Consider the following 20,341-nt stretch of genomic DNA (forward strand, 5'->3'; position numbering starts at 1 on the left):
GGTCGTGTGACCCTCCCCAGTTATATATGTCTTTGGCTCAAGATGACTTGTGTTTCAGGTACTTAGACAACGATATATACAGGGTGATTCATGAGTCGTGAGCAGGAGTGAACTGGGGTACTCATAACTGGGGTACACACTGAGCAACTTTCATAATGGGGCAACACTGAATTGTGATTTTTTTTTCTTAACTATGACTTAATTGATAGGTACTTAATTGATAGCTAATTATCAATAACGTTCTAATTATGACTTAATTGATAGTTAATCATCAACAGTATATCATCAACAGAATACTTAAATACATAGAAAACATCCATGACTCAAGAACAAATATCGGTCCTCATCACACAAATAAATGCCCTTACCCGGATTCGATCCCAGGACCGCGGCGTAGCAGGCAGGGTCACTACGCGCTAGGCCAGGCCGGTGTTCATAATAATAATGAAATAAGAAAGCAAGTTCCATGAGCAGTGGACTGTTTCGCCACGTTAAGAGGATACGGTAGCGAAAATGCTAAAATGGAAAGGAGCCCCCCTTTCAACTTGGGAATTTTAGTTAAATATACAAGTGTTATTAACTAGATTTATCGAAAAAAAATTGTCCATTAAGAACTCAGTCAAAACATATTTCAAAAAAATCTTTAAAATCGAGGTTCCGCTCTCGACTCTTTCCTCCTTCAAAACTTAATCAATCGGAACGAAATTTGAGAATCTGAATAACAATGAAAAATAATCTATGTCGGACCGTTTAGCTTTTTTGGTTAATTGTTACCAATCTTGAGTATCACACCTTTTTTTGCGCCACAATGAAGAAGGCCGTTTTTGGAAATTTTCGATTCTTTAAAAAGCAGAATATCAAAAAAATCAAAACGGTCCGACACAGATAAAAACAATCTGTGTTGAAAAAATCATTGCTCTATCTTCAAAAACCAGGGAGGAAATAGTCGAGTGCGTTTGTATGGAGAATACCCCTACCGTATCGTCTTAAAACAAGTGCCGCCCGATCGTGATATTTCAGCGTTGTCCAACAAGTACATTTTGACAGCGATGTTAGGTACTTTCGTACTCAGAAATGGGCATAAAATTGTCAGAGTCAAGTTTGGTTAAACAACTTTACTCGCGTTCCTTTACAAATGCATGATATCTGTTTGCACTTTGCAGTGTTAGTTGCCTTAACTGATAACAGAGGATTTGGAAACCATGCCTATAGTAAATTATCATTATATTGCAATATGTACAATAACATAGACTTATAACATTAGACCGTCAAATTATTTTATAAAGTCTTGACCAAAACGCGGCGCTGTTTATTTTCGTAGACATTTATTTTAGCGACAAGTGTGAAGTAACGGACATAAAGGTACTGCTTCAGCCATTTGCTGCACATGTTGCAAGCAGAAAAATCTTTAATATTATGGTTACGTAATAATTTTCAGCTAATATTATAACCGAATGTCCTGCAATTATTTACAACTCAATTCGCTTGTTAGTTATAAATTGTTGAGTTTAACGTTTCGTCTGTCGCGCCATTAGTGACACCTATTAACACGTATCAGTATAGGTGCCGGAGCCAAATGGCATTTCTACGACGTGGAACGAAAATGAAACGCCGCGAAAGGTAGTCTGGCTCTGTCGCGCTAATACGCAAGAGATAGATATCTACGAGCGTTTCGTTTCGTGAGCGTTTATGTCATTCGGCTACGTACCCTGATCAGATACGATCCTGAAATGCGCTACTTGACGCTATAATATGTCACCTTCTAAGGTAACCCGCGTTTTAGTTACTCGCTTGCCAAGGGTCTAGTGCTTTTAGTCTTTGACATGATATTGGAAACGGTTGTACAATATGCCTATTTTCAGCAACGTCGACAGGGTCAATTAGGGCACATAATGATAATTCTCTGTAAACATTTTAAATATAGTAGCTCAGAGAAAGACAGATAGGACTTATACTTATTTACTTATGTCAATCAAAGTTTCACGCAACATATTAGGTGGCTAAAGGATATTAAACTGACATACTCCGTATGTAAAGTTTATTTTTATGTATAAGTGGCTTGAGTATAAATGTGTTTAATAGGATGGGTTAAAGTGTTGATGGTGTCATTTTGGAGTGTGCTGTGAAGGAAAATGGTGGACAAGAAGGGAGCTAGAAAAAACTCAATGGCTGTGGCTATAGAACGTACAGTATTTATTGTTTTTACTTAAAAAAAATATAGCATAAAGAATATGTTTACAAATATAGTAGGAATCTGTGTCATTAGTCTTGTGTATATGTATATGTAAAAGGAATTTAAGCTGTTTACTAAGGTACCTCAAATTAGCCTAAAATCGCCCGACATGTTACAAGTAACTTGGGATTGTTCGTTACTCTTGAAAAATAACCTCGAAAATGGATCGAAACATGTCGAGTGGTTTTTTATTCCTTTAAAATATTTTAGTATGTTTCATGGGAGTTTTATGGTTTTGTGTACTTATTAATTCAGTAGAGGCGAGAAATTGGAAAGATGGCCGACAATGATAATGCCTTGCTTTATTTTGTTTATGACTCAAAATAGAACACGATACTGGATTTGCCTTTAGCGGTGGTAGCCTAGCGGTAAGTGCGTGCGACTTTCGTTCCGGAGGTCGCGGGTTCGAACCCCGGCTTGCACCAATGAGTTTTTAGGAACTTATGTGCGAAATGTCATTTGATATTTGCCAGTCGCTTTTCGGTGAAGGAAAACATCGTGAGGAAACCGGACTAATTCCAATAAGGTCTAGTTTACCCTTCGGGTTGGAAGGTCAGATGGCAGTCGCTTTCGTAAAACTAGTGCCAACGCCAAATCTTGGGATTAGTTGTCAAAGCGGACCCCAGGCTCCCATGAGCCGTGGCAAATGCCGGGATAACGCAAGGAGGATGATGACTGGATTTGCCTTTATACACTTTATACTTTTTGTAACATCTGGAACACGGTAAAACTTAGTTATTGAAGACATAAGTTGTGTCTTTAGTCAATATTCTCTGAGATCACGGACCATCGCCTTAATACAGTTAAATGCGATTTTTATAATCATATCGATATTTCAAGTATATTTTACAAAGTTGGTGTTGATGCGGCTGCATCCTAGGCTGAAGACCTCAAACGTCGCATGCCACGCATTAGCTACATATTTGCGACGTTTGGGGTTGAAACCCGTGGGGGCCTAGTGTGTGACACCTCTATGAGGAGCTGCTGACCAAGCGCCTCATAGAGGCATCGGGTGACCAGAGGGCTGGCCAATATTTCGCTCAGCTGATCAACATAGCTATCAGCGGGGCAAATGCAGCCAGCCTTCTGGGCACCTTACCAATTTTTATTTTTATTTATTTGGCTCATAAAATAAGTTACAGACATTAATAGAAAAATAAATTACAATTTTACTTAAAGTACTGAGCTGGCCTATAACTATAAACATATTGTGTGCACAGATAGTATTTAATTTAAGTGAATTAGTGACGACTTAGGTCAAATTTTTTACTTGTGTGTTTTTATTTATAAGTTTTTAGTATAAAGTGTTTATTTGTAAGTTTTTGCTATGTTTTTACAAATTATCTTCTGAGCTTTAGGTGTATATAACGTATTTTGTTATTGGAGTCATAAAAGCAAGAGCTTCTGGCATTCACTATACCCAAACTTCGATTGAAACGATTAAATTAGATTCCATTACTATCCACAGTTCAAACGACGCTATAAAGGTGCCTGTGGTAGGAAATGAAACCGTCTGATTTTCGACGATAACTTTTTATGGTGACCAAGAATACAAAAGTTGAGAGGATATTAAATAGATTCCTAAAACGAAACAACTATTTTAACGACGACAAACGTAAACAATCCTATTACCATTGCGATTTCAAAAGAGTTTTTTTTTTAAATTTATAATAACTACTAATTTATAATAATGATTTTCTCTCATCCTGGTGCGACACGCTGGCTGGCGTACCGCAGGGCGGCGTGTTGTCCCCTTTACTTTTCTCTATATTTATAAACTCCATTACCAATAACCTTTCTTCTCATTATCATCTGTATGCCGACGACCTTCAAATTTACTCACAAGGTAAAGCTGAGGATCTTCCATCAGTCATTAGCTGCATAAACAACGACTTGGCGATAATCTTAAACTGGAGTCTAAGCTTTGGCCTTAAAGTGAACCCATCAAAAACCCAAAGTATCGTCTTTGGAGGTCCCAAACTATTATCGAGAATCGACCTTAATGCTCTGCCTCCAATCTACTTTGATGGCGTTATAATAACCTACTCCCCGTTGGTGAAAAATCTGGGACTTCTAATGGACAGTACTCTATCTTGGGCACCTCAAGTTGGCGAAGTAAGCAGGAGGATGATTGTTTCAGCATGTTCCCTCAGGAGACTGCGAAATTTTCTACCTATTCCGACCAAAATTGCGCTTGCCCAAACTCTCCTTCTCCCAATCTTAGACTATGCTGACGTTTCATATCTTGACCTAACGGAGGACCAACTAAATAAACTTGAGCGCATCCAAAATATTTGCATTCGGTTCATATTTGGGTTACGCAAGTATGACCATGTTTCTCACTTTCGCTCACAGCTCAAGTGGCTTCCTATTCGCTATCGTCGTAACCTTCATATCTTGTCCCTCTTGTATTGCATTTTATTTCTTCCTACAACTCCCCAGTATCTCAAGGCGCGTTTTAGTTACCTTAATTCTGTAAGGTTGTCCCGCAGTCTACTTTTGTCTGTCCCATCTTCTTCTTCAAAATTTTACAACTCCTCTTTTACTTTCAAAGCTGTTCGACTCTGGAACTCTCTACCTCCGGGCATTAGACGGGCTCAATCTATTTCTGTTTTTAAAAAAATGCTTAAAGAACATTATTTATCTCTCCCTTAGTGATCGTATTGCTATTTTTACTCTGTGGTTGGTATGATTGCTGTATATTGTTGGTTTGTTACTATATATCTGTCTTGCTGTATATTACTATTTAAGTATGTTTATGTAAGTCTATTTATATTCTCTTATACGTGTATGTTTATTCAATTTGTGTGTTGGAAATTAGAATAAGTATGATTTTTCATTTCGAAGCACCTACTCTTTCTGATTATGTTTTTTTATTTCCGCTACCCAAAGGTTGTCTGGTAGAGATCGCTCTTTAGCGATAAGACCGCCTGTTGTCTGCCTCTATTTATAATCATTTGTTTTGTCTCCGCTGTATCTTTTTTCTGTATCTCTTGCTGAGGTGTGCCAATAAAGAGTATTCTATCTATCTATCTATCTATCTACCTACTTTACCTGACAATCCTGACATCCTAAGCGTCACGGAAAATGTAATTCATTCTATAGAGAAAGAGAATAATAGCGATAGCGGCCCTAACAGTTACTCACTCAAGAATTGTATACAATTTCCGTATCAAGTAACGTATTCTAAAAAAAAAAAAAAGAATTGATAGAACATTTAGGGCCTGTTGCATCGAATCGTCTGTCATCGTTAAAGCATTCCTTAAATTTAATTGTATGGATGATCCGTTAGACGTCTGCTGCGTGACGATGATGTGTCGTTTAAATGTGGTTGATGCATCTGGCCCTTAATGTTAGTAACTCGCGCATGCAGCATGAAGGCTTTGATTTTTTTATTTCTCTCTCAGGAGTTTGTGAATGTACTGATTTCTTAGAATATAAGTACTCTGAAACTCTTTCTGTTGATATATATGTATCCCACATGGTGATGAGATGAGGCCAGCTTTCCCATAATCTTCACCACTTTGCTTTGTTTACGACATCGTCCTCGGATTACTTGGACTCACTCAGAATATCCTTTAGCACTTCATCCGTCCCTGGCTCTCAAAGTTATTGCTGTTGGTCCTAAGGCACCATTTGAGCAAAGGGCCTCCACAAGATCCTTCCACACTTTTATCTTGAGCCAACACCTTAGCTCGTTCCAGCTCAAGTGCTGTAGCCGAAAGACATTTCTGCGACGCGAAACGAAAACGAAACGCCGCGAAAGTTAGTCGCGCCAATACTCAAGAGCGATAGAGATATATATCTACAAGCGTTGCCTGTGTGGTGACGGGTTAAGAATTTCACCACCCCTTTTCTTCCCGTGGGTGTCGCAGAAGGCGACTATGGGATATGGGTTAAATTGTGGCGTAGGCGAGAGGCTGGCAACCTGTCACTGCAATGTCAGTTTCGTTTCCTTTCGACCCTTTATTTGCCAAGAGTGGCACTGAAGCTTTAGTGGTTTCATGTGCTCTGCCTACCCCTTTATGGGATACAGGCGTGATTGTATGTATGTATGTATGTAAGCGTTTCGTTTCGTGAGCGTTTATGCCATTCGGCTACGTACCCAGTCCAGCCTCGTAGCTCGTTTTCACATTCCGCCACCAAGTGTGAACTGAGCATTTTACAGCCGTGCTTTTTGCCGTTAGTTCGTTTTCACATTATCCGATTCGATATCGGATGTCGGACCGATATCCCATACATTACAGGCGCCAGCTTGGATTTTTTCTATTCAAATCCTTCCGATATCTGATATCGGATCGGATAATGTGAAAACGGTCTCAGACTGTCACTCAAAAGCGATTCAGCAATTGTTCATAGCTACTTTCCGATGTGAAAAGTAGTAGTGCTAAATTCCTTATGTAGTCAGAAGGGTTTATTTTTTCATAGTCTTTAATCAAATAGGCCTACAATAAGCACTTTCAAATTGTCAACATATCACCTTATTCTAAATATCAGAGCAATTTATTGGTGCATTGAATTTTTCGTGATCATCCATCCTGCTCTTCTGAATTTTGTCGGCGATGTGGATTATAAAACTATAAAAGCCTTTTTATCTTTCAGGCCATGGTATCGGCGTTCGCCACATCCAGATGAGCGTGATGTGCATTTGCATGACGGCTCTCTTTATCGCACGGAGCAGTATGGGAGTGGCTATTCTAGCGATGACTGACAAAAGTCGCAGGAACGACACTAGCGTTAAGGTATTGCTTAGTTTCCAGTTTGTAGAATTTAAAAAGGTGTAACGCGCCAAATAGCAGCCAGCCAATAAATAAAAAAATCTACACAATAATATACAAATTTCGTTAGAACTATTTCCTTCATACTATAATAATATAACTTCATACTGTATTATAATTGCATACATCAGAATAACACCGCCCTCTTGACAATTAGAACTAGCTTTTGCCTTCAGCTTCTCTCGCGTTAATGTCGAAAATTATGCAATGCTCCATACAAACTTCCACCCTCCATTTTAGGAGTGGTGGGTTAGAAAAAGACAAAAAGTAGCCAAAGTGACATACACTTTCCATTCAACTATCTCCACTTAAAAAAACACGTCAATTTGTCGCTCCGTTTTGCTGTGAAAGACGGACAAACAAACAGACACACACACTTTCCCATTTATAATATGGATGTACCTACATAATTATAATAAATATTCTACGTTAAACACATGAAAAATTAAAGTTTCATATCGTGTCTAAAACAAACTAGAAAATATAAATCTTTATTTACATGAACATATTTACACAATTATATAAGAAACTAAGACGAAAGTTAAAAGCTAGCTAATGTCTAAAATAGGCCCTTGAGGCATTGTACCAAGGACACTGGCGACATTTCCTCGCTGAAAAGAAAAAGAAAGAAAGAAGAAAATATTAGTTATTATAAATATCAGTAGGCATGCCAGTGTCATGAAACCAATCACAAATGAAACCAATCGACGTCGCTGTCAGCTCGGGAAATGCCCCGCGGGATCGTCGCCGAGTATTTTCGTAATGAAAATGTCTACCAATCTGCGGTACCGCGAACCGATTCCATATATTGGCAGGAAATTCAATTTACTATTTATACCATTTAGCTTTTGCCTGCGATTTCAGCTGTATGGAATCAGTAATTTGGGTAGCGCCTGATAAACGTTACAGGCAATAACATATTTTGAGGTAATTGCTTAAATCAAGGAACCCACCTTTGGCGAGGAAATTCAATATTTTTTTCAATTTTAAACAGTGATTTCCGAGATAAAAACTTTCAAATGTCAGAACTCCGTCTATAACAAGACATTTAGGTATTTTTATGTTGTGTAAGTATTTTAATTTATGTTTAATTTTTTTTCATGTATGTATTTGTAAATTTTATTATGTGTTTCTATTTACCTATGTATCTATCACAAATACTTAGACTTTTGTTTTATATTATTTTTACTTATAGTATGCAATCGCTTTCAGTCATATGATAGCAAATGGTGCAAAATAACAGTTCTCGTGTAAACGGCGCTGGTTTCATTTGGAGTTTACACCCATTCTTGATTAAGCTGTCACTATGAACATTTCAATTACGTACTTGTTACATGTATGGAAATCCCAAGTTGAACTGCAATATTTATTGTTGGCATAGTTGAAATGTAAACACGGTGTGTGAAATTAGATTTTTATCTCTAGGAGAACAAATATTATATGTAGATAAGGCAAAGATACTAGACAAGATGAACATTTGCTTATGGGTGAGGCCATAACCTTCATTATGAACTCTAAGTTATTTCTTTAGGTATGGCACACCGATGTCGTTCTTAGGACAGTTAAATTATTAAATACGGGCACGAAAAAATAAATAAAAATATCAAACTTCGATACTTCGTATATTATATATTCGAACTTATAACCATAATGGCCACTATTCATTATTGACATTTTCTACATTTAATGCTTGCAATTGGCAATTCTACTCATCGATTTTTTACTTATCAGACCATCTGAAGGTCGTAGGGTCTGTTAGACACTGCATTGCTGAATTATTCAAAAATAAATGTTCTCTCTTCATCTAGTGAACCAAGTAGCGAAAAATAACTACGTGACTTACATAATTATATACTAGTCTTTTACTACGTTCTGAGTTCCCATAGTGAGTTTTTGACGATTAGATTGCATTATTTTTGTTTGTTAGCGTAAATGTGGCAGAAATTAACATTGACTGTATGAAAAACGAGTAGTGTGTTTGTAGTGAACGGCGCCCCCGCACGGTTAATATCATATAAATATTATAAGTTTTCGTTGAACTTTTCGTCGTGGAACGTTCTAAAATATCAAAATCTCATGGTAAAGGATATCAGACCCAACATACATTTTAACACTCATTGATGTGTATAATGTTTACAGATATACGACTGGGATAAGGAGACCCAGGGCCTTATCCTCTCTTCTTTCTTTTGGGGATACATCATAATGCAAATCCCTGGCGGTCTTCTATCCAAACGCTTTGGAGGCAAACCTATACTACTGACAGCTATGGTTGCGAACGCCGTCATCAACTTGATGATACCAAAACTTGCGGAGTTGGTAAGTTAATGCTAGTGGTTTATTTAATTATCGAAATTTTTGATATTATCAGAAACATCTGAGAATAATAATGATAATACATACATAGTCATAGAATAAATTTAAAAGTGAAAAATTGTTGCCCTGGGCGCGACTTAGACTCTGGATCGATACTGTTGCGCTTTGCTATCTGAACCACCAAGACCTCATCCCTAATAAGCAAAACTTTCCGACACATATAATATTGTCTTCGGTTACCGCGATAGTTACTCATGAAATAAAACTATGTATTTTAAATTCATTATACGCGATTTAATCCGTTTCCATAGTTTTATTTCCGACACATACTTAAGCTAGGTCAAAAGAACCTGTAACGAAATCTACTATGAGCGTTACAGTTCTCAAATGGCTACGAGAGTTCCAAGTCATGTTGGAAATAAGTACACCAGTTACGATGCGCTAACCATGCTAAATTATTCTTTAACAACCAGAAACATCTGCAATCCATGCTTAGAAGGCTTGAAACTAAAAGTGGAAAATTATTGCCTTAGGTTTTACATGAGCTCATGGCTTCTGGATCGATACTCTAGCACTCTGCCATTTAAGCCACCAGGCCTTTACCTAAAATAACTATAATTAAAACTATTCCAATATAATATAAAATAATGGTGGAACAGGACTTACGGATGAGGAAAAATGAGGTGTTTTCAATACCTGTCTATTTACTTTCAGGGTGGCTGGCGTCTAATGTGTGCGTCTAGGGTCTTGATGGGTCTATCTCAAGCCTGTTTGTTTCCCGCATCGCACACACTGATAGGCCGATGGCTTCCAGCTCACGAACGAACATCGTACACCGCAGTCGTTTATGGAGGTACTTGTCCACGTTAAAAGAAAAACTTTCATCTGGCGTTTAATTTAAATTCAATTAATCGAGAAGAAAATAAAAATATCGTTGGGCGGATAGAGTGGAGGTAGACCTCCGTGAGCTCGGCGTCGGCGAAAACTGGCGCGATACCGCTCAAGACCGAGTCAAATGGCGTGCTCTTGTGTTGGAGGTCAGAACTCATTTTGGGTTATCGCGCCAGCCAAGCAAGCAAGTAAGTAAGTAATCGAGAAGACGCGTGCTATACACCAGTGGACGCATTGACACTCCCAGTCAATAATATAAAACGTGAAATATTTAAATTAGTGAAATTACTAGCCAATTGAAATTGCCAACCTGATTCAAAGTTTTCAACTGCTTTGGTTAATTTTATTTGAGCCATTTTCATACTACTTCCGTTCACAATTTGCACAATTATTGCGACACTAGAATAAATAAAATTAGCATTTCGTTTCGAGCCGTCTCATTTTAAATTGGATTTCTTAGCAATTTGCTAGTAAACCGCCACTTTATTTAAGGAATGAAAGTAAATTTTCTCCGAGAAAGTGTTTTAAATGAAGATTCCTACTGCTCAATTCAAACAATACTTCTAACATACGACACAATATTAATACTGATAATGTCAGTATCAAATAATGGTCATTTTAACCAAAAACGTCACTAGACACTGACTTATCGGTATCATATCGCTGTGTCATTATTTTTTTTTTAAAGAGACCGATAATGGATTTTTACGATATAGTGTAATTATTTTTTTTTAACATTTCAGGATCAATGATTGGTACGATAGTGGCCATGCCTGTGTCAGGCATTCTGGCAGAAACGGCAATCGGTTGGAAGCTCATATTTTATTCCATATCGGGGCTAGTATTTGTATCGGCCGCCATCTTTTACCTCCTAGCGGCAAATTCACCAGGAGATCACAAGCTGATGAGAGATGAAGAAAGAAAATATATAGAGAAAGGATTGAATGCAAGAGGATCTAAGGTAACGGAAATTCGAAGAAATAAGAAAAATATACCGCAGCTTTCGTATAGGAGGGTGCTAGCACACATTGCTTGCCCTTAGAGTTGGTCAGCTTCAGAGATAAAATACACTAGCGGGTGAGGTGTAGCGGTCAAACACGTCAGCCGCGATAGCTGGAGACCCGGGTTCGATTCCCGGCTTCGCCACCAGTGGGCTTGATCACTTTTTATTTTTTCTTTAGTATCTATTTCAGTTTATAATGAAATATGCTTTAAGTTTTATAAAGTGCTTTCCTTGTTTTCAATTGCACTTATGAGTCTATTTTTATATTTTTAAGTGACTTCTATACCTAGAAGGAAGTGGAATATTATTTTGTCTGATACTTTGTTTATTGCATTCCCAGGAAATGCGTACCCCATGGAGAGCAATATTCCGAACAAAAGTATTCTGGGTGCTAGTCGTCACACATATAGGCAGTGCTGTCAATTTTGTGCTGTTTTTCGTGGACTTACCTACATATCTGGAGCGGGGACTTCAAATTTCTTTAAAAACTGTAAGTAGGATCCGACTTTGTATGGAGAAAGAGAAATAACTATAATCAATTTTATCAATGCACGGCTCGCAATAGGTATTCTATTTTGAAATAGTAATCTAAACGTAAACTTTACCATACGTCAAAATTCTAGATCTAGATAGGACATCAATCGTACTTGTATTTCATTGAAAAAAAACGACTTTTCAATTACAAGACAAGTCACTATAGACATACATATCTGTATCATATCTTGCAAGCAAACTGCTTGTGAAGGTGGTTCCGGCTTCGAACCCTATAATGGCATTTATTTGTAAGATGATCAGGACAGTTTTTCTTAAGTTAATGTTTTTAATCGTTGTGTTTTATATTTCAGAGTGCATCTTTATCTGCTCTTCCATACATTGGAATGTGGATCGGCTCAGTGGCGTCATCTGCCGTTTGTGAAGAAATATACAATAGAAAAATTCTCTCCGTAGGAGTTTGTAGGAAGATATTTAATTCTATATGTAAGTACCTACATATAATAACATTCTATGGCCAATATACAAAAACTTGATGATCTCGTATGTCGTAAGCCATAAAATTAACTAGTTTCCTATACTTAAAATAAAATATTTTATTACTGTTTAGTGTTTACTCTTTATTTATTGCACGAAATAAAGCACCACATAATTAGAAGAAAAACATGGATAGTAGTTATGTTTAAACATAACTTCTATTTAATAAGTCAAAGAGAAAGATATAAAGTAAATGAATTGACCGTGACGTCACTCCTCAGTATTTCATAGTAATTCCATATTAACAAATCGTTTTGACAGTTCTTAAAAAGAAGCTAATTTGACTAGTAGGAAACTAGCCTATTGCAGTGCCGGTGAGTCGACTGGATGGAGTCAGGCATTACTTTGCGGAAATCCATTTAAGTAATCCATAAATTAAAAATGTTGCTTTGCTAATCCGCAGAAAGATAACAATGCTAGTTAGTATTTTTATAGTCACTCACTCACTCACTCTCACGCATGAATCAATTATCGGGTATCGGGATGACTAGACGAGACCAGCCATCATAATTTAAAATTTTTTTTTAATAAATATGCTAATTTGATAACAGCATCATCATCCTCCTTGAGTTATCCCGGCTTTTGCCAAGACTCATGGGAGCCTGGGGTCCGCTTTGACAACTAATGCCAAGATTTTGCGTAGGCAGTAGTTTTACGATAGCGACTGCAATCTGACCTTCTATCAGGCCTTATTGGTATTAGTCCGGTTTCCTTACGATGTTTTCCTTCACCGAAAAACGGCGACTGGCAAATATCAAATGACATTTCGCACATAAGTTCCGAAGTCACACGCTCTTACTGCTAGGCCACCAGCGCTTCAGCAGCATCGTTATCATGAAATTAATTAGTCTTAATCAGCTCTTTGACTATTCAACTCCCGCTTCCCAAGTGCCAACAAATCATGGACATAATAATTTTTCACAATAGCTTCAACCGGTCTGACCCTTCCGCCTCGAGCGTTTAAGCTTATCAACTCTTGTCGTAAATCTTAGAATCACAATAGGACGATCTTTAGACTAAAAATCGGGTAAAGTAAGAATAGACTTGAATTATAACGTAAGAAAGAATTGAATAAATTATAAATTGTGAATTGAATAATGTGGTGTATGTACAGAAATGCTTGGGTAATTTCGAAAGGGAAATCTTGATAGTCTTGATATGATAGATATAATGGTGATTTTTATGTGACTTTCGAAATTAGACGGCTTTCGAAATTACCCTAATGCACCCTACAACGTTCATAGCATAGAACATAAACGTGAAAACAAACGGCGGCATTTTTTCTTAGGGACCCGGGATGAGTAAAGTTACTTGTCTTTTAAAATTAAAAATAAACATTTTGTATATTGTGTATTTCATTTTGCAGTCTGCTAAACAAATGGCTTATACAGATAGGTAGCTACCTAAAAAAGGACGGTTAGTCCATTTCGCCAATGAGATACTTCGCGCTCCTCCTGTTTTTGTATGATGAAAGATTTTGTATGAAAATATCATACGACTAGTCTCTTACCACTGTATGTCCCTAACGTGGAAGGTATTAGTAAGGCTAAGCCAGACTATTTACAAAAACTACTACTCCTGACGCAGCTCAATGGCTGAGAACCTTGGACATCAATTTGTGACATACTTTTTATGATATAAAATACTGTATACCTGTGAACCTATTTATGCCATACGATTAAATAAATGTCCCTAACGCCTAAGATAACATTGTAGGTACTTATAATAAAATTAACGATATTTTCATTTTTCTTTAAGCATTTTTCGGCATGTCAGCGTCACTCGTCGTGCTATCTTTTCTTGGTCCAGAGAACAAGATATCGGCCATTGTTGTTCTCGTCATCGCTTTAACATTATCCGGTTTCAACGCTGCTGGCTTTATGGTAAGACAAAAACTTCATTATTTTACGTCAATCTCGTTTAATTAGCTTCAAGAGTAAAAAAACGTTTGGATGTCAACTCATCATCATCATGAGCATACAAAGGCCTATTTTCTAAGTGCTACTCGAATTGTACATAATTAATATAATTATGAATGTTAATAATCCATATATGTTTAAATATAAACATATAGATTTGCCTTTTTTATTGTGGAACGTACCACTTTATAAATCGCAAATTATAAACACACAGTCGCAATGATTAAATTCGCAGTCATGGACGGATGGTCGGCTGGCGCAATTGGTAACGCTTTGGACCGGCAATCCAGGGAAGTGGGTTCGAGTCAAACGTTGGCCAGAGTCGATCACTGTTGGTTTTTTTTTTCATTGCGATTGATGTCTGCATTTATAATTTGCGATAATTATTAATACTATAAGAATACTTTATTAAATACTAAAGAGCGCGGGCACGCCGCGCGCGTACGTACCGCAGTTGTTAGGCTCATTCAGCATACAGTTGTCGTTGTGTGCGTGCGTGATGATGAGATGACACGACTCGCTGGTCCTTCGCATGTACACAGACATAGAAATGAGCGTCCACCTACAAGTATATGGGCATGGAGAACAGAGATAAGGAGGAAAATCTGTTGAAGTAGAACAGTCGCACAAATAACCGGCTGAGACCTTTCAATTATCAAATAATCGCTTCTAAAGGAAAAAAAAAGTATGTCCCACCCCCCTCTAACTTTTGAACCATATTTAAAAAATATGAATATGAAGAAAATTACTAAAGTAGAACTTTATAAAAACTTTCTAGGAAATTGTTTTAGGCTTGATAGGTTCAGTAGTTTTTGAGAAAAATACGGAAAACTACGGAACCCTACACTGAGCGTGGCCCGACACGCTCTTGGCCGGTTTTGTTATATTTTAATTTTCTATTTGTGTCTTTTTATTGTGTTTAGTTATTATTTTATTTATACAAATGTATTTCCATGATCACTTAAGCCCTTTTACATTGTTTGCCCCATCTTAGGTAATGTTGTAAAAATGAAAATTTGTGACAAAATGTTTTTGGATATTAAAAAAATAAAATAAATCTGGTAAAACATCTGTCGAAATAAATAAAAAAGCTCTGATCAGGATTTAAACTCGGGACCTCTTGCTCCGTAGGCAGGGTTACTACCAAGAAAGGAAGACATTGTCAAACCCTTATTTACCTGTGATTGCAGCGCCACTTATCTTTTCTTTTATATGTGCACTTCTGATACATAAAGAGGTTGCTCCTTTATCTCTATTCTTTTTGTATATGGGCTCAAGAACAAGCGACAGACGCATTACAATACAAATGAGCATGTCTGATCTCCTTCCTTATGTGGTGCTACACGACCCGGATCCTGAACTAATCTCTTCCAGTAGACATGCAATAAACATTCGAAGAAGTAATATTACTCACTCGAGACTTTTTTCTTAACATTAACTTTGTGCCACATCTCGTTCTGATCCATAAAATCCAATAATATTCCGCTTCACATAATTTTACGAGCTGGCATTTTACGACTACGTCGAGAAGCCTACGGCACTTAAAAAATCGATATCATTATTTTTCCTAAGTAATGATTACGGATAGGGTTTTGCCGTAGAGCAACCAACTTCCAACACGTCAGAAAGAAAAGAGCCCAAGTGATAGTTATCTGTAGAAATGTAGCGAGCGAGAGAAAAAGAAATAGAGGAAAAAGAGTGAACAGGCATCTTCTGGGCGAGCTCACTCCATCGTAGGCCACATCTTTACTTTTGGCTAGTCCGTGGCCAAGAGCAAGCCCATTAATAATAAATAAAAAAAATATTTTTGAAATACTTATAAAAAGCTCTTTCATTTGACATGTAGCACAATATAATTCTAGAAACTTTGATTTTTAATTTTCACTTTTACCCCCCAAAAGTGGCCCCCATTATAGAATTTTCTTAATTTAAATTACATGTCCGTCTTTGGGTCACAGGTTTACATTTATGTGTACCAAATTTCAAGTAAATCGGTCCAGTAGTTTCGGAGAAATCGGCTGTGAGTGTGTCAGACGGACAGACAGACACACGAGTGATCCTACCTAGGGTATAAGGGTTCCGTTTTTCCTTTTAGGTTCCGTACCCTAAAAAGATAAATAACTCACGTTAAACACAAATCTTGCGCACTACACAACACTCATGGTTCATTCTTCGACACAGTGCAGAGGAGAGATTTTACGAATGCAGCCATTTTAACCGTTTCAAATAGATATTTCATATTTTTATATTTGTTTTATTTAAACAGTGTGCATTGAGATTTCTTCATAATTATCAAAGACATATATAACTCCGTACAGACAGATAAAGTCTAAGAAAAAAACGTACCTCAGTACCATACAGAAAAAGGTACGGTAGCCTAGATGGCATTACAACTTTGGGGTACGCTCAGCTAGATGGCGCTAATATTAATATTTGACATTTTAACACATATCAAGCTAAGAATATGGGTCAAATTGTCAAAACTGAGGTTCAAAAGTTTTAAGCCTGTATCAAGAGATGGCAGTCTATGCACTGTGATTACACATATTTTACTTCGACAGTAACTCTCTATTTGTAATACTCGATCCTCTTTGATAATTATACATTTTAAAAATTGATACAAATATGATTTTAAAAAATTATAACTGTTCGAAGTTTTTAACACTTGGAATTTGATTATGGATATAACCATTAACTATAAGTACTAGTGTCAAGAGTAAAGTCAAGTGCTACCACCATTTTGATTGATCACATACAGAAAAGGCATAAGACATGGGATGTAATACAATATCCGACACTCCATCAAATTGACGTAACAAGATAGACGAGTTCCTGTGAAACAAAGAAATGCCCGTAGACGTTTCATCCAAGAAGTTAAAGACATGTTATGACGTGTCATTTTATTTGTATTTATTATTTAAAAAATAACACAGAATAACAGAAGAACCAAAGCTCTTTAAACTAAAAATAAGTTGTACATAATTATGTGAAAAAAGTTTATACAACCTGTAAATTTAGAGCCTCGCAATTATTCATTATTTTTTTTTACTTCATTTCTTGAAGCCGAACCATAATTACTAATAGAAAGACAAATCAATAAAAAAAATACAAGCCAAAAGTCGCTGGGGTCGGATTCACTTAGCTTATCCTGGCATGGCCTTTATATTGAAACCAATTTAGTACCCGTAGGGCTAACTCTTGATTAGTGCGACAGTATCTCGCTACGATATACATTCATACAGGACAGGTAGTCTACCTCACAGTGACAAATTCTCACCAATCATGTCCTACTCCTGCAGGATCGGTATATTGTCAAAATGTGTTGATTGGACAGGCATTGAACGACAAAGTATCAGGACGGGTTCGTCGACTGTCAATTGTCACCGCAGTGAATCAGGCCACAGGACCAATTCAAATACAGAATTCCTATTTCAGATGTCTCATCTGGACATATCTCCGAACTTCGCCGGCGTGTTATTGTCATTGACTAACTTCTCAGCGAACGCTGGCAGCATCCTGACACCAATATTTACTGCTTTAATACTGAACAATGATCCGGTTTGTATATTCGTCAATATGTTTTACCAACTGTGTATCAATAAACTATGTTATAATATATTATACATAGACAGAATACTCGTTATTGGCATATTGGCACACCTCAGCAAGAGATACAGAACAAACGATACAGTGGAGACAAAACAAATGATTATAAATAGAGATAGACAACAGGTAGTCTTATCGCTAAAGAGCGATCTTTACCTGACAACCTTTAGGATATAATTTTTATAACATACAATGTTTATTTACCTAGCTGATACATAAACCAACACTCAAATTCTAAACTATGAACACCAAGCGCGCAGCGGTGGCGCGATTGTAGTAAAAATCGCATTCATTACGTCTCAAAGATTGTGTCTTTGAGACTGAATGAAATAGGATCTTCCTATGTAAAAATGTACAAAATAGGTATGATATTTTATTATTCACTATTACTACACACTACTCACAATATCCATAAAATATTGCCTGTGTAAAAAATTACACCCCGTATCAAAAATATCAACTTTTCATCCACAGACGGACGTGAGTCGATGGCGTATAGTGTTTCTCACGACAGCTGCGTTGAGTGTCATCACCAACACTGTCTACGTTCTATTTGGAAGCAGTAAACGGCAACCTTGGGATAGTCCGGATTTCAATAAATGTGCGGATCCAGGTAAGGAATTCATCTTCTGTTATCCTCTTTGTCAAATGCCTAGTCTTCTTGTTGTATCATATAACTATGTAATAACCAGAGATCGGATTTTTGTGCGTCATCTCATACTAAAAGTCATTAAAATTACGTAAGTCACTAAGAATGTCGCAAATCCGTCCGATCTCTGACTGTAACATTCCAACGATTTAATTGGTAGCAAACATATAATATTTACTGTGACGTTCTCGTTATCGAGTATCATATTAAACACACCTAGGGTTGCAAAAAAACGGTTTTTTTTCGCTTCAAAAAAAAAAAAAAAAAAAACGTGAAAAAAAACCGCCGCGGCTGCCTGTGTTTATGTGTGTTCGCCATAACTTCAAATGCTACTGAACGTATTTTCATGAGATTTTCACCTATGAATGATTCTTGGAGAAAATTCGGGTATATATCATTCGTTAAGATTTCATGCGAACTGGTAGAAATATGATGATAGAAAACTGCAGATATTTTAAGGAAATTCTATAATAGGTACTTTACTCCCTGTGTAAAGCCGGGGAGCGTAGCTAGTGATTAATAATAACGTGATTCAAATTGTTTTTACAGAAGAAATGACACCAGCTTTGGCGCAAAATGACACAGAAGAAAAGAAATGAATTATATTGACAAGAAATGTACAGAGACATAGCAAAATACTCGTCCATATCCTTTAGTATGTACTGCTACAAATCGCATGCGAAATATCAAATCAAGCATTTATCAAGATTTTGACCAAGATGCTTTGCTATGACGCAAAATGCACTTTCTAAACTTCTATTCGTCATTATCATCCTCTCAGTATCGCCCACTGCTGAGCATAGGCTTCTCTTATACTACACTACTTCTCCCAGTCGTGAGCTAGTCTCATCCAGTTGTGACCCACGATCTTCCGGATGTCCTCGAGCCAACTGATGCAAGGCACTTCTTACAAGCGGCCACCATTCCGTTAAACTTTTACCCTTTTATTCATAAACATTCTCTAAAGTTATCAAGCCGATAATAGTTATTTGTTATACAAGGGGGCAAAGTTGTATTTTAACGCCGAGTGTGGAATTGAAAAACGAGCAAGTGAAAGGATTCTATAGTTGAACCACGAGCGAAGCGAGTGGTTCGAGAATAGAATCCTGAACTTGCGAGTTTTTTAACACACGAGAAGTAAAATACATTTGCACCCGAGTGTAACACAAAACTTTTCCCCTCACTATAGCGAGGAAACTACAACGCAAAAAATGCGTTTATCACTGCTTCCAGTAGTTCCATAGGTGGTAAATCATCTTTATTACTAGATTCACCTACTTTTATAAATTTTAAAGTAGTTAATTTGACTTTATTCAAGGTCAAATTACTTTACCCACTAGTGGATAAAATGCGTTTTTACCCGCTGGTATTAAAGGACAAAACACGTGTTTCCGAGCTAGAGAGGGGAAAAGTTCGTTTGTCCCTTTCCGACGTATTGGTGTGATAGAAAGGGACAAACGAACTTTATCGGCTTGATAACTTTAGTGAACGTTTATGAATAAAGGGGTTAGTCCATTTGCCGTCACTCTGCCTAGCTCACGTCCCGCCTCTGCCTAGCAAATTCCATTTTAGTTTAGGGGCATTTTCAGAATTTGGGTCCCCCCAAAATTAGCGTAAGTTGTTAACAAAAATTAACTTGATGTCAGTTTTGTGACGACAATTTTAAACATAAAAACTTTATAAAAAATTACTTGTTTCACATTCTGAACGTAGATTATCGTTTAAAATTAATATAATTAACACAAAAACAATATTGTTATTGACATGCTTTATTATCGTCACAAAACTGACAGTGACTAAATTTTTGTTAACAACTTACGGTAATTGATGGGTCCCAAATTCTGAAAATGCCCTTATGTGACGGATCTCGACATGCCTCACTAGATCTTGCATCTGAATACCGAGCATGGCACGTTC

General features: G+C 37.0%; 1 protein-coding gene across 2 annotated transcripts in view; it reads left to right on the plus strand.

The window, feature by feature from the left end:
- LOC125230718 (putative inorganic phosphate cotransporter) overlaps nt 1-19,055 on the plus strand; it is a 53,837-nt gene extending 34,782 nt beyond the window's left edge. Inside the window, exons 1-11 of one of the 2 annotated variants that reach the window (XM_048135976.1) lie at nt 2,059-2,184; nt 6,836-6,975; nt 9,151-9,330; nt 10,042-10,180; nt 10,962-11,179; nt 11,562-11,711; nt 12,067-12,199; nt 14,009-14,133; nt 17,605-17,727; nt 18,250-18,388; nt 18,974-19,055. In XM_048135976.1, coding sequence (XP_047991933.1) covers nt 2,133-2,184; nt 6,836-6,975; nt 9,151-9,330; nt 10,042-10,180; nt 10,962-11,179; nt 11,562-11,711; nt 12,067-12,199; nt 14,009-14,133; nt 17,605-17,727; nt 18,250-18,388; nt 18,974-19,023 — 1,449 coding nt within the window. In that variant the 5' untranslated portion in view covers nt 2,059-2,132 and the 3' untranslated portion in view covers nt 19,024-19,055. Of the gene's footprint in view, nt 1-2,058; nt 2,185-6,835; nt 6,976-9,150; nt 9,331-10,041; nt 10,181-10,961; nt 11,180-11,561; nt 11,712-12,066; nt 12,200-14,008; nt 14,134-17,604; nt 17,728-18,249; nt 18,389-18,973 lie in introns of those variants that run through there. The other variant, XM_048135977.1, reaches the window with a different exon arrangement.
- Nucleotides 19,056-20,341: the final 1,286 nt, after the last annotated feature.

This window comes from Leguminivora glycinivorella, chromosome 10 (genome assembly GCF_023078275.1).
Source record: "Leguminivora glycinivorella isolate SPB_JAAS2020 chromosome 10, LegGlyc_1.1, whole genome shotgun sequence".
NCBI classification, from domain to species: domain Eukaryota; kingdom Metazoa; phylum Arthropoda; class Insecta; order Lepidoptera; family Tortricidae; genus Leguminivora; species Leguminivora glycinivorella.